Below are 18,578 nucleotides of genomic sequence, written 5' to 3'. Positions count from 1 at the left end.
AAGAACTGTCCACCTCGAATTTAGTTATAAGAACTGCCCTTCCCCAGGGGAACTGTTTCATTTTGCATTCGTACAGAAGTCGGGGACCTTGGTCGGGACTGATGTGACGCAACTGTCTGCGAGAGTGACGTGTTACTGTAGCGCCACACTCAACAACAAAACCCGCGAAAAGTAAGGAAAGAAGAAAACAACACCACCAAGAAGCTAACATGGAGAGCGAGGAGGCCACCGTGTTCATGGTCTGCATGACGGTGATATTAATCATGGACGATCAGGCGTCTAAGATGGAGGCTGGAAGAGCGCACACCGAGAGTCGGGAGATGAAGAATCGAGCAGCAGGCGATACTTCTTCGTTTCATGAAGGAAAGAAGGAGAGCAGAGCGCCGCAGACAAAGGAGACGACGTCTAAGTTTAACTTATTAAACAGGCGCCGGTTGTGTCCATGTCTTATGAGTGAATATTTCAGACAAGGGGTGTAGCTACCAACCACCAAACACCTACGTCATATGTGTTCCTATGGAACCCAGAAAAGACTCTGCCTCAGGGAAGGAGCTAAAATGGTTACAGGAACTGAGGGCTGTAGTCCCGAGTTCCTGTGTGTCCGAATGCGCGAAAAAATAGCCATATTCCTGAAAAAGTTATAGGAACTGCAAAAGGTTCCTACAGTGGGAATGCGCCTAATGCTATTTGATCCCCATTTTGAACAGCCTGGTTTCTTAGAAAAACATCCACCAGCATTGAAAATATTTTTTATGTCTAACAACTTAAAGGGGAACTCCGGTATTTTTAAATCTAGACCTTATTTTTGGCATGAAATACGTTTATCTACTAACCGAGAACAGTTTGGATATACGCCGATTGCGAGTTTTCTAAATGGCTTCCGAAGGATGCCAACTTTCGCCACACTGTTCTCGGTGAGTAGATAAACGTATTTCATGTCATAAATAAGGTCTTCGTTTAAAAAAAAAACCCCAACTGGCTAAAATTTTCTAACCAACAAAACCACATCAGCTTCACCATTTTACTCCACTACTGCCAGTGGATCTTTTCATCCATCTTTTTATCTTCCTTCGTCATTTTGGGCCTCTCAACTGGTGATGGGACTAACCCTGGAGAGTGATTACCCCAAAGGGCCTCCACAGGCAAGAGTGACATATGTCTGAAACGCACAATGACCCTGTAGTACACCACTAATGATAAGTCCTGAAATTTTCAAACTTATTCTATGTTTATGTTTATGCATTCAGCAGACGCTTTTATCCAAAGCGACTTACAGGTAGGCAGATAGCGTAAAGGGGTCTTGCCTAAGGACCCCTACTGGAGGTAGTACCTTTCATGTAGGGGATTTGAACCCCCTACATGGCAATCATACCACTACATTATCCAGTCCCATATCCCATATTCTAGCCACAAGTTAGTGTGCACATGTCCCTGGGCTCCCCACACTAGCTGTGCAAGATAAACTAGGCTGCAGAACAGAGATCAAAATAAGCATACTGCCAAGAAAATGTCCAAAAATCCTCAGAATATGTGTTCAAATACATTGCCCTACCCAAAGCTGAACCTTTCTCATTCAGTTCTCTCTCCTGCTCTCATCCTTGTTTCTTCTTTCTTTCTTTTTCTCCCCCACATTTTCTTTCCTCCCATCTTCTATACTCTTTTTGTCTGCGTAGTTAAGTGTAGGTTTTCTTTTTTGTTGGTGTGTTTTGGTGGAGGGTTAGCCGTGTTTCACGGCAGGGATGGCGTCCTCGGGGATGCTTTCCCTCTCAATCCGGCACGGGGTGCGGATTCTGCCGGACCCGGCAGTGCCGGTGGAGGAAGTTCTCCTGGCTGTGGGAGATCAGGTTGGGCACGCCAACCTGTCCCACGCCTCTAGAATGAACAAAGGAGTAGTGGTCTTTGTTAAAGAGGAGAGAATGGTGGCAAATTTGTTGGCGAGTGGTGTGACGGTGAACGGGTTGTACCTGCAGGTGTCCCCGCTCGCCGTGCCCTCCACACGGGTCACCATCTCCGGTGTTCTACCGTTCATCCCCAATGAGGCGCTTGAGCAGGAGCTGCAGCGCTTCGGTAAAATGGCGAGCGGGTTCAAAACAGTGGGTTTAGGCTGCAAGAGCGATAAACTGAGACACGTCCAGTCGTTCCGCAGGCAGGTGTTCATGTTCCTCACCTGTCCGTCACAAACACTGGACGTGTCATTTAAGGTAAGACATGGTGATGGATTGTACATGGTGTATGCTAGCACGGGGAACTTAAAATGTTTCGAATGTGGGGCACAAGCGGGTCGCCTGTCCTCACAGGCCCGCTGAGGGAAGCTCCCACACCGCCGCGGTTTCCGGAGATGAGGCGGCGGCAGCTGCCACCTCTGATGGAGGAGAAACCTCCAAGAGACAGACTGAGGCAGCTGAGAGAGCAGCTGAGGCAGCAGCTGAAGACAGCTCGGCTGTTTCAGAAAAAACCCCAGGAGGAGCAGAGGAGGTCCAGACAGTAGCAGAGGAGGTCAGTGGGGGACACAGTGGTGGTGGACAGGTACCAGAGTCTGACCAAAGTCTGGCTGCTGGTGCAGAGGTTAGAAGGGGGGAGGCAGGTGTGATTGTGGGTGAGGAGGAAGACGAGATGGAGTGTGATTCAGAATCGGACTGTCTGTCTGTAGCAGACTCACAGTACAGTGGTGACATGTACTCATTAGAGGATATTGACAGTTTTTTAGATGAAACCTTTGGGCAATCTGTAAAAATTACTGATTTTTTTCCAGATCCGGACAAATTTATAAATTCTGTAAAGAATTTACAAAAGATGGTCGGTCTCGACATCTTGGATGAAAAAAAAACGTTATAGATTAAGGAAACACGTAACAGCTTTAAGAAAAACAATAAGAACAAAGAAAGGAAAAGGGTCTAAACGGTTAAGAGTGCATAAATGAATGATAATGATGATGATGATGATGAATGGGATCTTTTTTCTACTGCTACCTCTGTCACTTTCTGTCTTTATTTATTTATTTCCTATGGATAAAATAAAAATAGGAACTTTAAATATAAACGATGGGAGAGACCAAAATAAAAGAGAACTAGTGTCACAGATGATCTCGGACAAAAAGCTGGACATTATTTTCCTGCAAGAGACACACAGTGACATGAGGTGGACTGGGGTCTGTGGTGGAGAGGCCATCACACCTTGTCGCATGGCACTAACCTGTCTGCAGGTGTGGCCACTCTGGTCTCTCCGGGCTTGGACATTACCATCACCTCCACCTCTGAGATCATGGCAGGCAGAGCTGTGGCTGTCAAAGCCCAAATTCAAGGCTTCAGTTTCTGCCTCCTCAACATCTATGCCCCAAACCTGGGCTCAGAAAGACTGGACTTGTTTCAGAGGGTCTCTGCCTTTGTGAAGCAGTGCAGTCAGGATGACTGCCTAGTTATGGGAGGAGACTGGAACTGCACGACAGATTTCACCCTGGACAGGACCGGGCAGGAGCCCCACTTGCGGTCTGCTGCAGCCTTGAGGCAGCTGGGAGCGGAGGTGGGGGTAGTGGATGCGTGGAGGGTCAAACATCCAAAAGACAGACAATACACATGGGTGAAGGTGGTGGATGGGGGGTTGAGTGCAGCCAGGTTAGACAGGGTCTACATCTCACAGTCCTATAGTAATAGATTATTAAACAGTCACATTTATCCTGTAGGTTTTGCTGATCACCATTTAGTCACTTTAGATTTTCACATCACACAAACACCCAAACACAGCTCGCACTGGCACTTTAACACTAAGCTGCTGCACGACACCGATTTTTGTAAAAAGTTTGAGGCTTTCTGGGAAATTTGGAGAGGGAGGAAGGGTGATTTTGAGTCAGTGGTGGGAGGTAGGTAAGGTACATATTAGGGTTTTCTGTCAGCAATATACCAGTCACTCCACAACACAGGTCAGAAGGACCATACAGCACTTAGAGTAGGACATCAGGGGGACATGGAGGACAGACTGCACACACACCGCAGTACAGACACACACACACTGCACCAGAAAAGACAGGAACTCAGCACGTTTTTACAGGAGAGGGTAAAAGGGGCTTTGGTCAGAGCACGTTTCACCACCGTCCGGGACATGGATGCTCCCACCGCTTTCTTTTTTAATTTGGAGAAATCCGTCTCTCGGAAAAAGCAGATGGTTTGTCTCCGTCTGCCTGACGGAAAAACAACCACAAACCAGGCTGAAATGAGGAGGCATGCAGTGGAATTTTACAGCGCCCTGTTCAGCGCGGAGGACATCCACAGAGGGTGCCAGGATGCGCTGTTGCGGGGACTTCCTCAGCTGAGTCCTGAGGATAAGACCTCCATGGATGCCCAAATTTCGCTGGAGGAGCTGACCACTGCAGTGGGACAGTTAGTGTCTGGTCGGACCCCGGGGCTGGACGGCTTACCTGCAGACTTTCACAAACACTTTTGGAAGGTATTGGGTGCTGACCTGTGGGATGTGCTGCAGGAGTGTTCAGGGACAGGTTTACTGCCGGCCTCCTGCAGGAGCGCCGTTCTTTCCATCATCCCAAAAAAAGGGGATCTGGCGCTTTTAAAAAACTGGAGGCCTGTAGCTCTATTGTGCACAGACTACAAACTATTATCCAAGGTGTTTGCCAACAGGCTCAAAAAAGTGCTGGATGGGATCATCCACAGGGACCAATCCTACTGTGTCCCGGACCGGGCCATCATGGATAACCTTTTTTTTAATGAGGGATTTGTTTGACATGTGCAAATTGTATAGTTTTGATATCGGGGTTTTCTCACTGGACCAAGAAAAGGCGTTCGACAGGGTGGATCATGGTTTTCTTTTTAGAACTTTAAGGGCTTTTGCTTTTGGTGGGTTTTTTTTGTCACTGCTGGGTTTGTTGTACACAGATGCTTGCTGTTTGGTGAAGGTGGGTGGAGGACTGAGCAGTCCAGTATAGGTAAGGAGGGGGATTAGACAGGGCTGTCCCATCTCTGGACAGCTCTACTCAATAGCCATCGAACCCTTCCTTTGCAGACTAAGGTAAAAAATGCAAGGTATCATATTACCTGGTTTACCTCAGCGACCTCCACTGGTGTTATCAGCTTATGCTGATGACATAAACGTGTTTATTAGGGACCAGACGGACATAGACAACCTAACGGAAAGCCTCAAAATATATCAGAAAGCTTCTTCTGCTAAAATCAACTGGGAAAAGAGTGAGGCTTTACTTATCGGACACTGGACAGACAGACAGACGCCAAAACTACCAGGGAACCTGGGCTGGGGAAGACAGGGACTCAGGTTTTTAGGCGTCTTTCTGGGGACTGAGGAATATGAAAGGAAGAACTGGGAGGGTGTTCTGGAGAAGGTGTGTGCCAGACTAACCAAATGGAAATGGTTGCTCTTTCAGCTCTCCTACAGGGGTCGGGTTCTCATTGCTAATAACTTGGTCGCCTCGGCCCTTTGGCACAAGCTGACTGTCTTACCTCCACCAAGAGGCCTGATCGAAGATATTCAGAGGAAAATCGTGGACTTTTTCTGGTCAGGGCGGCACTGGACCCGGGCTGCTGTCCTATATCTTCCTGTGCAGGAAGGGGGACAAGGACTCGTGGACATCATGTCTCGTGTTGCAGCATTCAGACTGCAAACCACCCAGAGGCTGCTCTACACTATTGGTCTGCCATGGACGGACATTGCCTGTCTCCTGCTGAGGAAAGCTGGACATCTAGGCTTTGACAGACACTTGTTCCTGATACAGCCTCAGGCTGTGGATTTAACCGGACTGACTTCTTTCTACCGGTCGGTGCTCCAGGCCTGGCAGACCTCTAAAAGGAAGACTGGGACCACACCGGGGGACCACACCGGGGATGTGGCTCTTTGAAGAGCCACTCTTTGTAAACACCAGCCAGCCTGAGAGTTCGACTGAGAGAGGCTGGACTGGTGAAACTTGGCCATCTGTTAAAAACATCTGTCCCTCACCTGGCAGACCAGCTGTACCTCAAGTCCACCAGAGTGCTGCTCAGGCTGGTGCAAGAGATCTGTGTTTCCCTGCCAGCAGGCCACAGGGCGTTTGCTGAAAACCGGACTCTATCTGACCAATGGGATGATGAATGTGAGTACGTTTTTCCATCCCTGGCTGTTTCTCCAGCGGTGGGACAATGGCAGCCAGAGGAGAATGACTTGCTGAGTCTAGGAACCTCCGAGTCCACCGACCTTGAGACTCTGGGGAAGAAAGAAATTTACTTCCTCTGCTTCAAGGTCTTAAACTTACGCTCGCTGGCAGGGGTGAAGGTGTTGAGGTGGACTGAGGTTTTTGGCGTGGGAGCTTCCCCGAAGGGCTGTTGGAGGTCCCTGTACAAACCTCCTGGCAACAAACGGACAGGAGACCTCCAGTGGAGGATTGTATACGGGGCAGGTATCTGGTGCACCTTGATCCAAACACGGGGGACGCCTGTCTTTTCTGCTCCCAGTCCGAGACAGTTGGCCATCTTTTTGTCCAGTGTCCCAGACTGGAGGCTCTTTTCAGACACCTTCAAAGGTGGTTTGAGGGGTTTGGTCAGGTATTTTCTTTTAGTCTTTTTATTTTTGGCCCACTGTATTGTGCTAAACAGAAGGCTGTACACCAATTGCTAAATTTTGTTTCAGGGACAGCAAAGTTGGCCATTTGGACGACCAGAAAGAACAGGGTCAGAGGTCAGGGGTCAGAAGACGTGGTGGCTATGGTGACTGCACTGATGGCAGCTTGGATAAAAATCGATTTCAGTTTTTATAAGACTTTGTAAAAATATGGGGAGTGAAGGATGTCCTGTGCTCTGTCAGAGAACAATCTCTGATCCTGAACTTTCAAAAAATTTTTGTCTGGTCTTTTTCATTTTTTTTTCGTGGTTTTGTTTTAGTTTTTTTTTAGCTTGGTTTTGAGTTTGTGAAAAAATAAATACTGTAAATAGAAAGATTTTGGAATAAAGGTTGTTTCAAAATAAAAAAAAATCTTTCTTTCTTTCTTTCTTTCTTTCTTTCTTTTCCCATTCACCCAATTCTAACCTCACCCTGATCCTCCTCATACCCCAACCCCCCTCAAACCTATTCTCCTAATTCTAATCTTCCCCTTACCTCTTCTTCCTAAACTCTCCTGACTCTGGCACAATACTACCATCCTATAAAGCCACTATCTCCAATTCTTTCTCCGCACCACAAAACACCCATTAACAAGATTGGGGGCTGTGCCCTATTGTCCAATGCATGCAGCATCCCAGCACATCCAGATCCCGTATTCACTTCCACTCTCCCTTCCTCCTCCTCCCCTCCTGATAAAGTGCACCACATAAAACACAAAGGAGTAATGTGTCCATTCAACACTGGCACTACCAGTTTAAGCTCAAAGTGATCAGGCATCTTATAGAGTACATTACAACAATTTGGAGCCTTTTAAGTCACTCAAGGACCTTGCATAACATACCAGTACAATAGGTGTTGACCTAATCACGAATGAGAGTGCCTACCTTTAATCTCCACACCAAACCCTTGAGCTTTTGTTGAGTGGCAGGGGGAGATTATTGAGAAAATATTTACCCACACCTAACCTTGCCATATCCACAATCTAGCTGATTCTCCAAGAGGTACCGAGGTTGAAATACCCATAACAAAATTATACATACTTACAGCACATAACACAAAGACACAATTAGTCCCTTCACCCTGTTCTCTTTCTCCTCCTCTCTTTTTCTCCCAGCTTCTTCTCTCCTCTCTCATGTTTTTACCCTCCCCTTTTTCCTCTCTCTCCATTCTCTCCCCATTATCCCTTTTATTTCCTAATCTTTTTCTTATCCCACCTCTTATATTTTTCTTCTCTTTCTCTCCCTTCCCTTCCTTTTCTTCTCCCTCCCTCCCCTCACTGTTCCCTCTCTCTTTCCTTCTCCCCTACCTTCCCCTATTCCTCCCCCTATATTGTGCCCTCTCTCCTTCCCTTCCTTTCCTTTCCCCCTCAGTCTTTGCTTCTCCTTTCACTCTCTTATCAGAATATTGATGACAAACACTCTGCTACTAGAAGAAGAAAATGATTTAAATGACCACAAGTTGAAAGATGTATCTATGGATAAACATATACAGCTGCTGCAACACCAGCTAAACACGAGCTAATTCATGTATAACAAATTGTGTTGTAAAAAATTATATAAATAACAAACCCAAATAATTAAATAGCATAGCCTCTGTAGCACATAGGAGATTTGTTGTAATAACTGATACCTTGTATCCCAGCAGCAAACCTCGGACCTTTTGGATTTGGTTCCATGTCACTATGACTGTGCTGTTCAACACAGTGGATGAAACTCCGCTTGGAGCCTCCCCTGGCTCTGAATAGAAGAGATAAAGAAGATGACACAAAATTAATGGAATGTGAGACAAGCATCAATGAAGGAGTAAGAATAAGAATAGGTAAGTATTCAATACAACACCATTATACTAAATTAGCATATCAAAAGAAAGCTTGTCAGACTTCTGCTTTTATACTCAAATGAATAATCACAGTATCTCAAGAACAAGAAATAGTTATTATGTAGACCACCATTACAAAAATCACAAGCTTATGTTGCTTATATCAGTGGTACAACAGGATACCTAACCCATTCCTTTATAATTTTTTATATGGTAAACTGTACACTTTGTAGAGTACCTTTGTAAACCATGATAGTTTTATCACTGAAAAAAAAAATTCCAAATTCTAAGACAAGAGAGAGGCATCATCCTCAGTCCTAATACATATGTACAGACTAAACAAGCAAAAATATACTTTTAGCCTTCTTCATACAACTGCGCTTTATGATACTTTTTGATAGCATTTTGACTATATTTGACTATTATTTTATTTTACTATTTTGTTTGACTGGCTTTATTTTTCCTTTAAAAAAAAAAACAACTGCTGAATAAACATCCTCCAAGACTGTGGATTCCATGTTTTGCCTTTTGGCTTGTACTTATTGTGTATAATATCAAGCCTTTATTTTTGTACAAGATGGTACAAAATTAAAGGCTGACAACCACAAAGTCACAACCAAACTGTCAAATATTTTTTTTGTTTGCTTTAACATTAGTGTTGCCCGAGACGTTTCCATTTCAGGTTTTACACTGATAAGACAGTGTATATATCTTCACCACTTCACCACTTGTTTGGAGGTATACGGATACAGCTGTATGCTTATGTTATCACTACCTCTGAATGGTAACTGGGAGATTTAGTCAACATGCCATCAACAGCTAAGAACTGGGATTTCTGTTTTGTTTATTTACTCTTTTTTTGTCAACAAAGAATCATATTAATAAGGACACTAAATCTACAGGGAATCAGGACACAATATGTATAATGTCATTAAAAGCAATATATATATATATATATATATATATATATATATATATATGAAGTCTTCCCAGTAGAGGTGTGTGTAGAATTCCCTCCGTTAGGTCTCCTATAGCTGCAATTAGCCACATAACAGTAGCTATGCGCTAACAGAGCTATAGTACGCGTTCGTTCATTCATTCATCTTAAAGTATTAGTGAAATAAAGACAGATAATGTCTTATTTAGAGGCTGCATCGTCCCTGCCCTGTTCACTCCGTTATATGGATATACGCCAATCACAAGTTTTCTAAATAGCTTCCGAAGAACGCGGACTTTCGCCAAACTGTTCTTGGTGAGTAGATAAACGTATTTCATGCCAGAAATAAGGTCTAGGTTTAAAAAAAAAAAAACGGAGTTCCCCTTTAAGTATAGCAAATGTGAAATAATAAATATCAACATGAATACAACATAACAAGACCATGTCATTGCACATAAAAGGGTTCTATAGAGTGTAACAGTGTATATATTAATGATGAATATGGATATAATGATGACAGCATTATCATACATGAGAAAAATCATAAGTCTGTAACAGTACTGCATTATAAAAAGGCTCTAAAATGGAGCAGCGTTAGTGAGTCAGACAGCTTCAGGTAGGAATCTTTTTCTCAGCCTTGTTGTTTGGGCCCTTAAACTTATACACCATTCTTTCTGAAGGGAGGTGGGTAGGATGGCAGGATCAGTCGATTATGACTATTGTGATGTTACCAGTCAGTATTCATTCGGGCATGATCATCATGATTACACTTGGTTGTAGTTTTTTGTGGTTGTGATTTGAGTTCCAGGCGGGGCTGAGCAGGTATCCAGGAAGTCCTGGGGGGAGTTTGGATCGATCCTGCCAGCACACCTGCAGCTCATCCACACTCATCAGTGCTGGCTTCTTAAGGATCTGCAGGAGCTCCATTCTTCGCCAGAATGACTTACTATCTCAGTTGGTAATCAGGCTCCCCAGTGCTTCTTTGATCTCGAGTAAAAAACCCTTGTATGACTTACTGTGTGTTTACCTTTGTTTCTCAGTGCAACCTTGCCTTTCCTGAGATCCCAGGATATTCCTGTCAACCTCTTCACAGTGTCTTGATTATTGTCTACACTCAACTCTGCCTTCCTGCCATACCTGCCAGCTCTCCCCGCCGCCATCCCGGACAACTACACCACAGCCAGTGTCATCCGTTACCCCCCTCCGTGTCAGAAACCTCCTGGAAATCTCGTAAGCCCTCACACTGGAAATAGCAATTCTTATCCAAGCTCTCATGGACCCATTTAATTGTACTTCCTCAATTGATATTACTGGACCAGACATTCAGTGGATCAACATCACAACATTGCTTGTAATAAATTATTTCTTTCCCATCTCTTGAGTCTGTCTGCTCTTGGGTCCCTCCGTGTTTAACGGCTATTTCAGTGCCGTGACAGTGATGCTGTTGAGGTCTTGGGAACAGGGATGATAGTGGAAAACTTAAGCATCCATGGTACCTTTGCTTGGGAGATTAAGATCTGTACAGTTTTTGAAGACCCAGTCTGAGAGATTGTCTAGGCCTGCAGCTTTGTGGGGCTTTTTTTTCTCAGAATGGTCCTCCTAACATCATCTGTTGTTACGCTGGGATGCAGCTCATCGAGTGTTAGGATGAGTCTGATGCTAGAAGAAGTGCTGAAGACTTGAAAGTGAGTGTGTAAATTAACAATGGAAAGATCCTTAGGGCATTTAGTCCTGAGAGCATGTAGTGTCTTTTTTGGTGTAGTCTTTAATGCTCTTAATTCTCATAGTGACCCTGCAGCATAGACAGATTTTCAATGCCTACGATTTACTTTTAGCACTTCTGAGCGGTACTACATCATCATGGCTGTAGTTAAGGAGGAAGAGCAGTCATCTGCCAATCGAAAGGTCATTGGTTTGACTCTCCGCTTCCCCGATGTCCTTGTGCAAGATATTGAACCCCTACCGTTGCATCCATCGGTATTTGAATGAGTGTGACAGAGAAAAAAGCACAGTTGAGACTGTAACATTGAATTGACTGAGACGTGCTGTATGAGTGTGTGTGTGTGAATGTGGCTTGGAGTGTAAAAGTGCTTTGAATGGTCAGTTAGACTAGAAAAGCCCTATATAAGTACCGTCCATTTACCATTTTTAATTTACAGTCAAACCTGGTCAAAGAAGAGGAAGAGAAGAGAATCTCTACATTCAGTCAGGATTTCTGGTTGGGGTTGACAGTGATTGTGCTGGTTGATGTAACATCATACACATATGTACTCATGGAACTGGTGATGGCTTATGCACATTTCTCCTGATCCACCTCTCCAGCTTTTGTTGCTTCATCCCTAAAGATTAGCCAGTAGGTGGAGATAAAGCAGTCCTGGAGTGCAGTCCTACTAGTCTCTTTTTGGACTAGTTGGTTGACTTTCTTCAGCTTCCAAAAGCACAACTGATGAGCCGCGTGTGTTGCTTCCCCATGCCGTAGTCTTTGTCAGTAGCCTCATCTTTCCCAGCATAGATTTGAGCTTTGGTGGTAAGTCACACTTTCTACTGTTGATTTCCCGAGGCTTAAAAGAACTATAACACTATAACGGTATTTCCTGCCCACCTACTCTCACAGACATTTGACCTTATAAGTCCAAACATATGGAGGCTGAACTGGGAGCTCAAGAAGCTGTTGCACTTTTGCACTCTACAATCACTCTCCAGTGGAGTTTGTTTGGGATCCCTGGTTTTAACCCATTGCACAGTAATTTTAAGGTAATGGATTGGCTTCACTTTTGCCCAGCTTTTCACTTTCTTGTAAATATTTCAATCTGAAAAGGACAGACATCTGCCTTGAAACTGGATGGTGCCTTCAGTGGATAAGCTATGGATTGGTTGATATATCTTAAGTCCGGTGTGACTAAATGTCATTTAATTTAGCAGTATACACATACATAAACTAAAAGGGTTATATGTGTGTGTGTGTGTGTTATGACTAAAAAAACATTGAAAATAAAGACATTTCAAACCAATATCCATTTTCTATGACTAATGCATCTTGATTTTACAATTACAACAGCGATTCTGTGCTTTGAATTAAAATAGCTTAATATGAATTGTTGTAATAGGGATCATGTTTTTTTTTCTTGTGTATGTGTGTGTGTGTGTATTTTAGGAGATACGATAAATAAATATAACTGAAATAAATTACACCAAATGTGACGTACTATCCTCCCCGGAGTGTCCAATAAAAGCCTCTGGTTCCGGTCCTTTTCCGACTGCGTTGACTGCCTGAACTTTGATTTTAAATGCTGTGTAGGTTCCTGTGTTGTTTACGAGAAATGGCGGCGACTTTACATAAGCGTCTTTCCATTGCATGTTTGCCCCCTCAACCTTACACCAGGACACCTTGTAGTGGAAGTCCTGACCATTATGCAAGCGCTTTTCCATCTCCTACAATGATGTAAAAGAATAAAAAATGCATTTAGATTAATTTTGGTTGCCATTAGACAATGGTCACTTCCATTAGCTTGGATAAACAAACTTAAATACTCACATCCCATGTGATGATCAGTGTCCCTGGGTCTGTGGAGTTACTCCGTACACCAGTGGGATTCATGTCAGGGACTGCAAGGAAGATGAAGACAGAGAAAGACACTTCAGAAGGACGGAGATGGACTAACTCACGAAAGAGACTGCTTTATTTCTGAGTATTTGATATGAAATGACAACTGGCAGCTGAGAAACTAAAATTGCTTTCACACAAGTATTCCAATCTTGAAATGCTCTTGAAATTTTCTGGAGAGGAAGCATGTGAGAACACAAGTTTTACACCAATCTAAATCTTTATCTTTTTAGAAGAGTGGGTGATACGGTGTGCAAATGCAGCAATGAATAACATTCATTTATTGTGAGTTTGTGTGGTGCATACTCACAATAAATGAGTTGCTGCTTCATGCCCTTTTCTGCTAAAAGGTGTGCTGCTTCTCCATGGTGAATTGCGGTTATGCTCAAATACATGTCGTATTGATATCAACACAAAAACAAATAATCGTTAAGGAGCCTCATCCATCATTCTCTATGTGCTGTGAGGAAAAAAAACAGCAATTTCCTAATTGTGCTTCATGCATCATATCCTGTCTCCTCTGTTCACTAAACAAATGTCCCACTGCGCACTTTCCTTCATATTTGACACTCGTATTGAAAATCTCCTGTTATGAAGTGTGTGAACAGCAATAGCAAATTGTTCACACATTTCCCTGAACGTCTCCAGTGTTTATAAGATGAGAAAAGATGAGTTGAAATGAGAAATAGAGATGAGAGCTCCTCCTTCATTTGTGTACAGACATAAAAAAGGTACTGAACTCCCAGAAAGAAAATAAGCAAATCTTTAATAATGGTTTCAGTTTTTAGGTGTGGAATGCAGATTGCTGAAAATGATCTAACAACACCAAATGATAGTTTAATAATTATTCTTCAATAAGGTAATTTTACTTTTCCCAGGACAATTTTTGAATTTTTGATTATCTGTAAGAACATTTGGCATTGTGAATACAACCAGCATCGGTTTACCTGATAACACATCAAGACAAATTACAGGGGCAGTACAGATTGTCATTTACCAGCAGGTGGTGTGCTGTGATCGTTTGAAGGTTTACTTGGGCTGCTCTTGTCAATTTTGTTGACAGCAATAACCCGGAAACGGTAGGTGCAAAAGGGACGGAGGATTAGTTTTGCATGGTTGAAGTCCCCCGGTACTCTTCTCCACTCTTCCCATCTCTGTTTTCCCTTTTTTGCATGCGGCTCCTCCTGGGCTTCCACGATGAACACTGGAAGGAGATATGATATTGTTAATGACCCCATGGTCATTTACAGGTACTCTCTTTCTAAATGACAGTTTATTACATAACAAGATTGTTTCTGAGCAGCATAAACACAAGCCAGAATGATTGATTGTTATTTTCCTATTACACAGGGTTGCACAACTTAATCTAAAACCCCATACCACCCATTCCACAGAAGTCTCTGATGAAGATACTGCTGGTTGATCACCATGTTATGGAGAAATTGTGCCTGCTGTCTAGTTGAGTTGCTGTTGAAATATTCTTCTTTACACAGGTCCAGGAATTCCAGATCAGTCTAAATTTGATGTAAAAAGTGCTGCAGCAGCACACGTTGATGATGTCATCCCAGTAGACGAGTGTGTAGAATGCCCTCTATAAGCCCCCCGATAGCCACCAATAACAACAACACAGCAGCTATGAGCTAACAGTGCAATAGTACGCGTTCATTCATTCATTCGTCTTAAAGTATTGGTGAAATAAAGACAGATAATGCCTTATTTAGAGGCTGCATGTCTACATGTTCACTCCGTTATACGGATCTCGAGGAATCTATCTTCTGACGGACATTGACTTTCACCAAACTATTTATCTACTCGGTGAGTAGATAAACGTATTTCATGCTAGAAATAAGGTCTAAGTTTAAAAATACCAGAGTTCACATTTAAACTACAACATCTCCTGGGTTGCTTAGAGGTGGTTCCCACTTGAAATGACATGTTTCCAATTGGATTGAGTTCTGCCTTGGCTTTGTTGCTTCTAGCCTTGGCTTTGTTGCTTCTACTTTGACATCCCTAAGAGGGAAGAAGGATGCACCTTCCTATTGCAGTGTTAGTTCCAATGTTGAGTGCTCCTAATAAGAAGAAAAGGTCTCTTGTGCACCATTAAAAATCCAGAGATATCCAGAGGCTTTCCCTTTGAGGTATTTATCTGCCATGACAGATAGCCTATGCTTTATTACAAAATTGTTGCATTGTACAGTGTTACATTTCCAGTCCAGTATGCTGTACAGGTAGACTCCCAGGTACCTGTATTCCTCAACCACTTCCATCTCTTCACTGAGGAAGAACATAGTGTTTTTCTCATTCCATGTTCTCGTTAAATCCACAATCCTCTTTTTTGCTTTGATTGTGTTCAAGATGAGGTGATTGTTCCTATGCCACAAAATGACCAATTCCCTGTGCTCAGCTCCTTTCTTAACAAAGGGTAGTGGTGAGGAGAACCAGATTGTGGTCTGATTTTCCTAATGAAGACAAGGCTGAGGAGACATATGCAACTTTTACATTTGAATTGAATAAATCCAACTTTTTATGTTCTCTGGTGGAGTAGTTGACAAACTATCAAAAGGTTGGAAGTGTAGCTGAGAGGGAGACTTGGGATGTTGTCTTTATAGCCTGGCAACTGAGCTGATGACATTACAAACAGTGTTGGCAGCAGTGCCAAGCAAAAAAACCCCCACAGCACTAAAATTACATAGGTGAACTCTCTTAGTAGATAGATGGACGTAAACTCACAGCCAGCAGTTCAATGTTCAGGGCACAGAGCCTCTCCTTTATAGTGAAATGTCCAGAATGACACCGTATGTTGTTAATAAACACTGTGATACCTTCACCTTTGCTTTTACTGCTGCTCCTTGTGTCTCTGTCAGCTTGTATCGTCTTAAAGCTAGGTAGAGATGCATTGGTATCTGGTATATGCTGCTGCAGCCATGTCTCAGTGAAACCCTTAATACTCCATACTTGATCTTCTTTTTGTATCCTCCTGAGTACTCCAAGCTTGTCCATTTTATTTTCTAGCAATCTGACATTCCCTATCAGTAATGTGGGAAGAATTAGCCTGGACTGCCTCTACCGGTTCTTCCATTTGGCTCCTGCATTCATTGTGTTGTGGGTTGGATTTGGATTTGTAAAGTTTATTTTGGGATTTAGTCAAGCTCAATAAGCAGCTCCCAGGCGGAGAACATCTAAAAAAAAAGTTACGGTCTTGTGGAAAAAATTGCAGAGTATAAATCATAAAATACACTGCAACTTGCTTACAACTTTGGTGTGGTGCATTAGCTTGTGAGATTCTCTTATACTTCCTGATAACATTCATCACGTTTCATCATAAGGTCCACTTATGACATCCTACTAAATCCCAGAACAGCAACCTGAGCAGCACTGGCACAAGGTCGATACAGGTGGCGCCATGACCGTGTGCTACCGAAGCTGGTGGAGACCCTGACGTGCAGATTTGAGGTCACCAGAGGTCACCCATCAATACCAAAGCGGTTGATCCACTTTGTTGGGGAATGGGTGTAACAAAGAGAACTATGTTACTAGTCCTGACAGCAGTTTTTGTTCTTGTAAATATTGCACAGGCTGTGGGAATGTCTTGCATTTACTAAATTGCACTTTAAGAAACTACATCGAAACGACTCAAATTTCGTTGTACCACCCCATATAATGACAATAAAGACTATTCTATCGCACATGAATAATAGCACTTTGCACTTTAAAAGCCATGTTTGCATAGAAGGAGCAGATACAGAATCGAACAGATGAGTTTTTCACTAAACAAGTTATACAATTTCTGTGACCTAGTGCTAGAATACACAGATTCCCCGATACACAATAGCACATAGATGTTTGATAATGCACATTTTTTAATAATCAATTATTCCCCTGAGTTTACTGCTGATACTGTCCCAGACTGACAGTCCGCTCTTTCAGGTGGAGCCGTACGTTTCTGTTGCAACCAGAAGAAACAACTGCCGCCCAGTACTCAATAAAAAGCAACAAATAAACTAATAAATATTATAACTAATATGTGCAAATTCAATTCAATTTTATTTATATAGCGCCAGATTACAACAATTGTCATCTCAAGGCACTTAAGTAATATAGTCCAATTCAAGCCAATTGGAATTCAATTAATTGTAATCATCCATCAAACCATTTTCTATACCGACAGTCCGTTAATCGGGTAGCGGGTGGGCTGGAGCCTATCCCAGCACTCATCGGGCGAAAGGCGGGGTTAACCCTGGACAGGTCGCCAGTCCATCACAGGGCCACATGAAGACAATTAACCATGCACACTCACACTCACTCCTACGGACAATTTGGAGTCACCAATAAACCTGACATGCATGTTTTTGGACAGTGGAAGGAAGCCAGAGTACCTGGAGAGAACCCACGCATACATGGGGAGAACATGCAAACTCCACACAGAAAGGCCCCAGGCAGGGATCAAACCTGGAACCCTCTTGTTGTGAGGTGACGGTGCTAACCACCACACCACACCACACCACCATCCTAGCTAAGGAAACCAACAGATTGCACCGAAACTTGTCTTCAGTCCAATCTCCCGTCCTGAGCGTGCCTGAGGCAACTGTGGAAAGGAACGACTCCCTTTTAACAGGAAGAAACCTCTGGCAGAACCAGACTCAGGAAGGGTGGCCATCTGCCTCGACCAGCTGGGGTTTGAGAAGACAGAAAAGAGGGAAAAAAGGGGGGAAAAACACCATAACGCCATTCAAAGGATATCTGTTGGAACAGGGAAACACAAGTTAATAACCACAATAATGTCACATGTACATAAAATCAATTGTGAAATTAAACGGGGAAAAAGAGAGCAAAGTGAGGAAAGGTGTGACAGATGAGGTCCCCCAGCAGTCTAAGCCTATAGCAGCTTAACTATGGGATGTTTCAGGATTACCTGAGCCATCCCTAACTATAAGCTTTATCGAAAAGGAAAGTTTTAAGCCTAATCTTAAAAGTGGAAAGGGTGTCTGCTTCCCGGACATTTACTGGCAGCTTATTCCACAAGAGAGGGGCCTGATAACTGAAGGTTCTACCTCCCATTCTACTTTTAGAAACTCTGGGAACAACAAGTAAACCTGCAGTTTGGGAGCGAAGTGCTCTGTTAGGAAAATACCTTACAATTAAATCTTTAAGATATGATGGAGCTCGGTCATTAAGAACTTTATATGTGAGAAGAAGAATCTTAAATTCTATTCTGAATTTAACAGGGAGCCAATGAAGAGAAGCTAAAACTGGAGAAACATGATCTCTCCTGTTAGTTCTCATCAGAACTCTGGCTGCAGCATTTTGGATCAGCTGGAGGCTTTTCAGAGAATATGTGGGACAGCCCAATAATAAGGAATTACAGTAGTCCAATCTTGAAGTAACAAATGCATGAACTAGTTTCTCTGCATCACCCTGAGACAGGATGTTCCTGATTTTAGCAATATTACGAAGGTGAAAGAAGGCAGTCCTAGAAACCAGTTTTATATGTGCGTCAAATGATAAATTCTGGGAAAAAATAACTCCAAGGTTCCTCACTGTAGAACTAGAAGCCAAGGAAATACCATCTAGAGTAACTATATAACTAGACAATTTCTCCCTGAAGCGCTCAGGTCCAAAGAGAACAAC

General features: G+C 43.1%; 2 protein-coding genes across 3 annotated transcripts in view; both read right to left on the bottom strand.

Moving 5' to 3' along the window:
• The window catches only part of ttpal (tocopherol (alpha) transfer protein-like), a 204,872-nt gene that overhangs the window by 4,532 nt on the left and 181,762 nt on the right, over nt 1-18,578 (bottom strand). The window lies entirely within an intron of this gene.
• The window catches only part of LOC140271510 (neural cell adhesion molecule L1.1-like), a 138,760-nt gene that overhangs the window by 30,505 nt on the left and 89,677 nt on the right, over nt 1-18,578 (bottom strand). For both annotated transcript variants that reach the window (XM_072366757.1, XM_072366758.1), the window contains 4 exons: nt 13,948-14,154; nt 12,882-12,952; nt 12,553-12,778; nt 8,221-8,327 (listed from right to left, as the gene is read on the bottom strand). In XM_072366757.1, coding sequence (XP_072222858.1) covers nt 8,221-8,327; nt 12,553-12,778; nt 12,882-12,952; nt 13,948-14,154 — 611 coding nt within the window. The remainder of the gene's footprint in view (nt 1-8,220; nt 8,328-12,552; nt 12,779-12,881; nt 12,953-13,947; nt 14,155-18,578) is intronic.

Source organism: Leuresthes tenuis, unplaced genomic scaffold (assembly GCF_036924035.1).
Source record: "Leuresthes tenuis unplaced genomic scaffold, fLeuTen1.0.hap1 SCAF_16, whole genome shotgun sequence".
NCBI lineage: Eukaryota > Metazoa > Chordata > Actinopteri > Atheriniformes > Atherinopsidae > Leuresthes > Leuresthes tenuis.
This window is presented reverse-complemented; position numbering and strand designations above follow the sequence as displayed.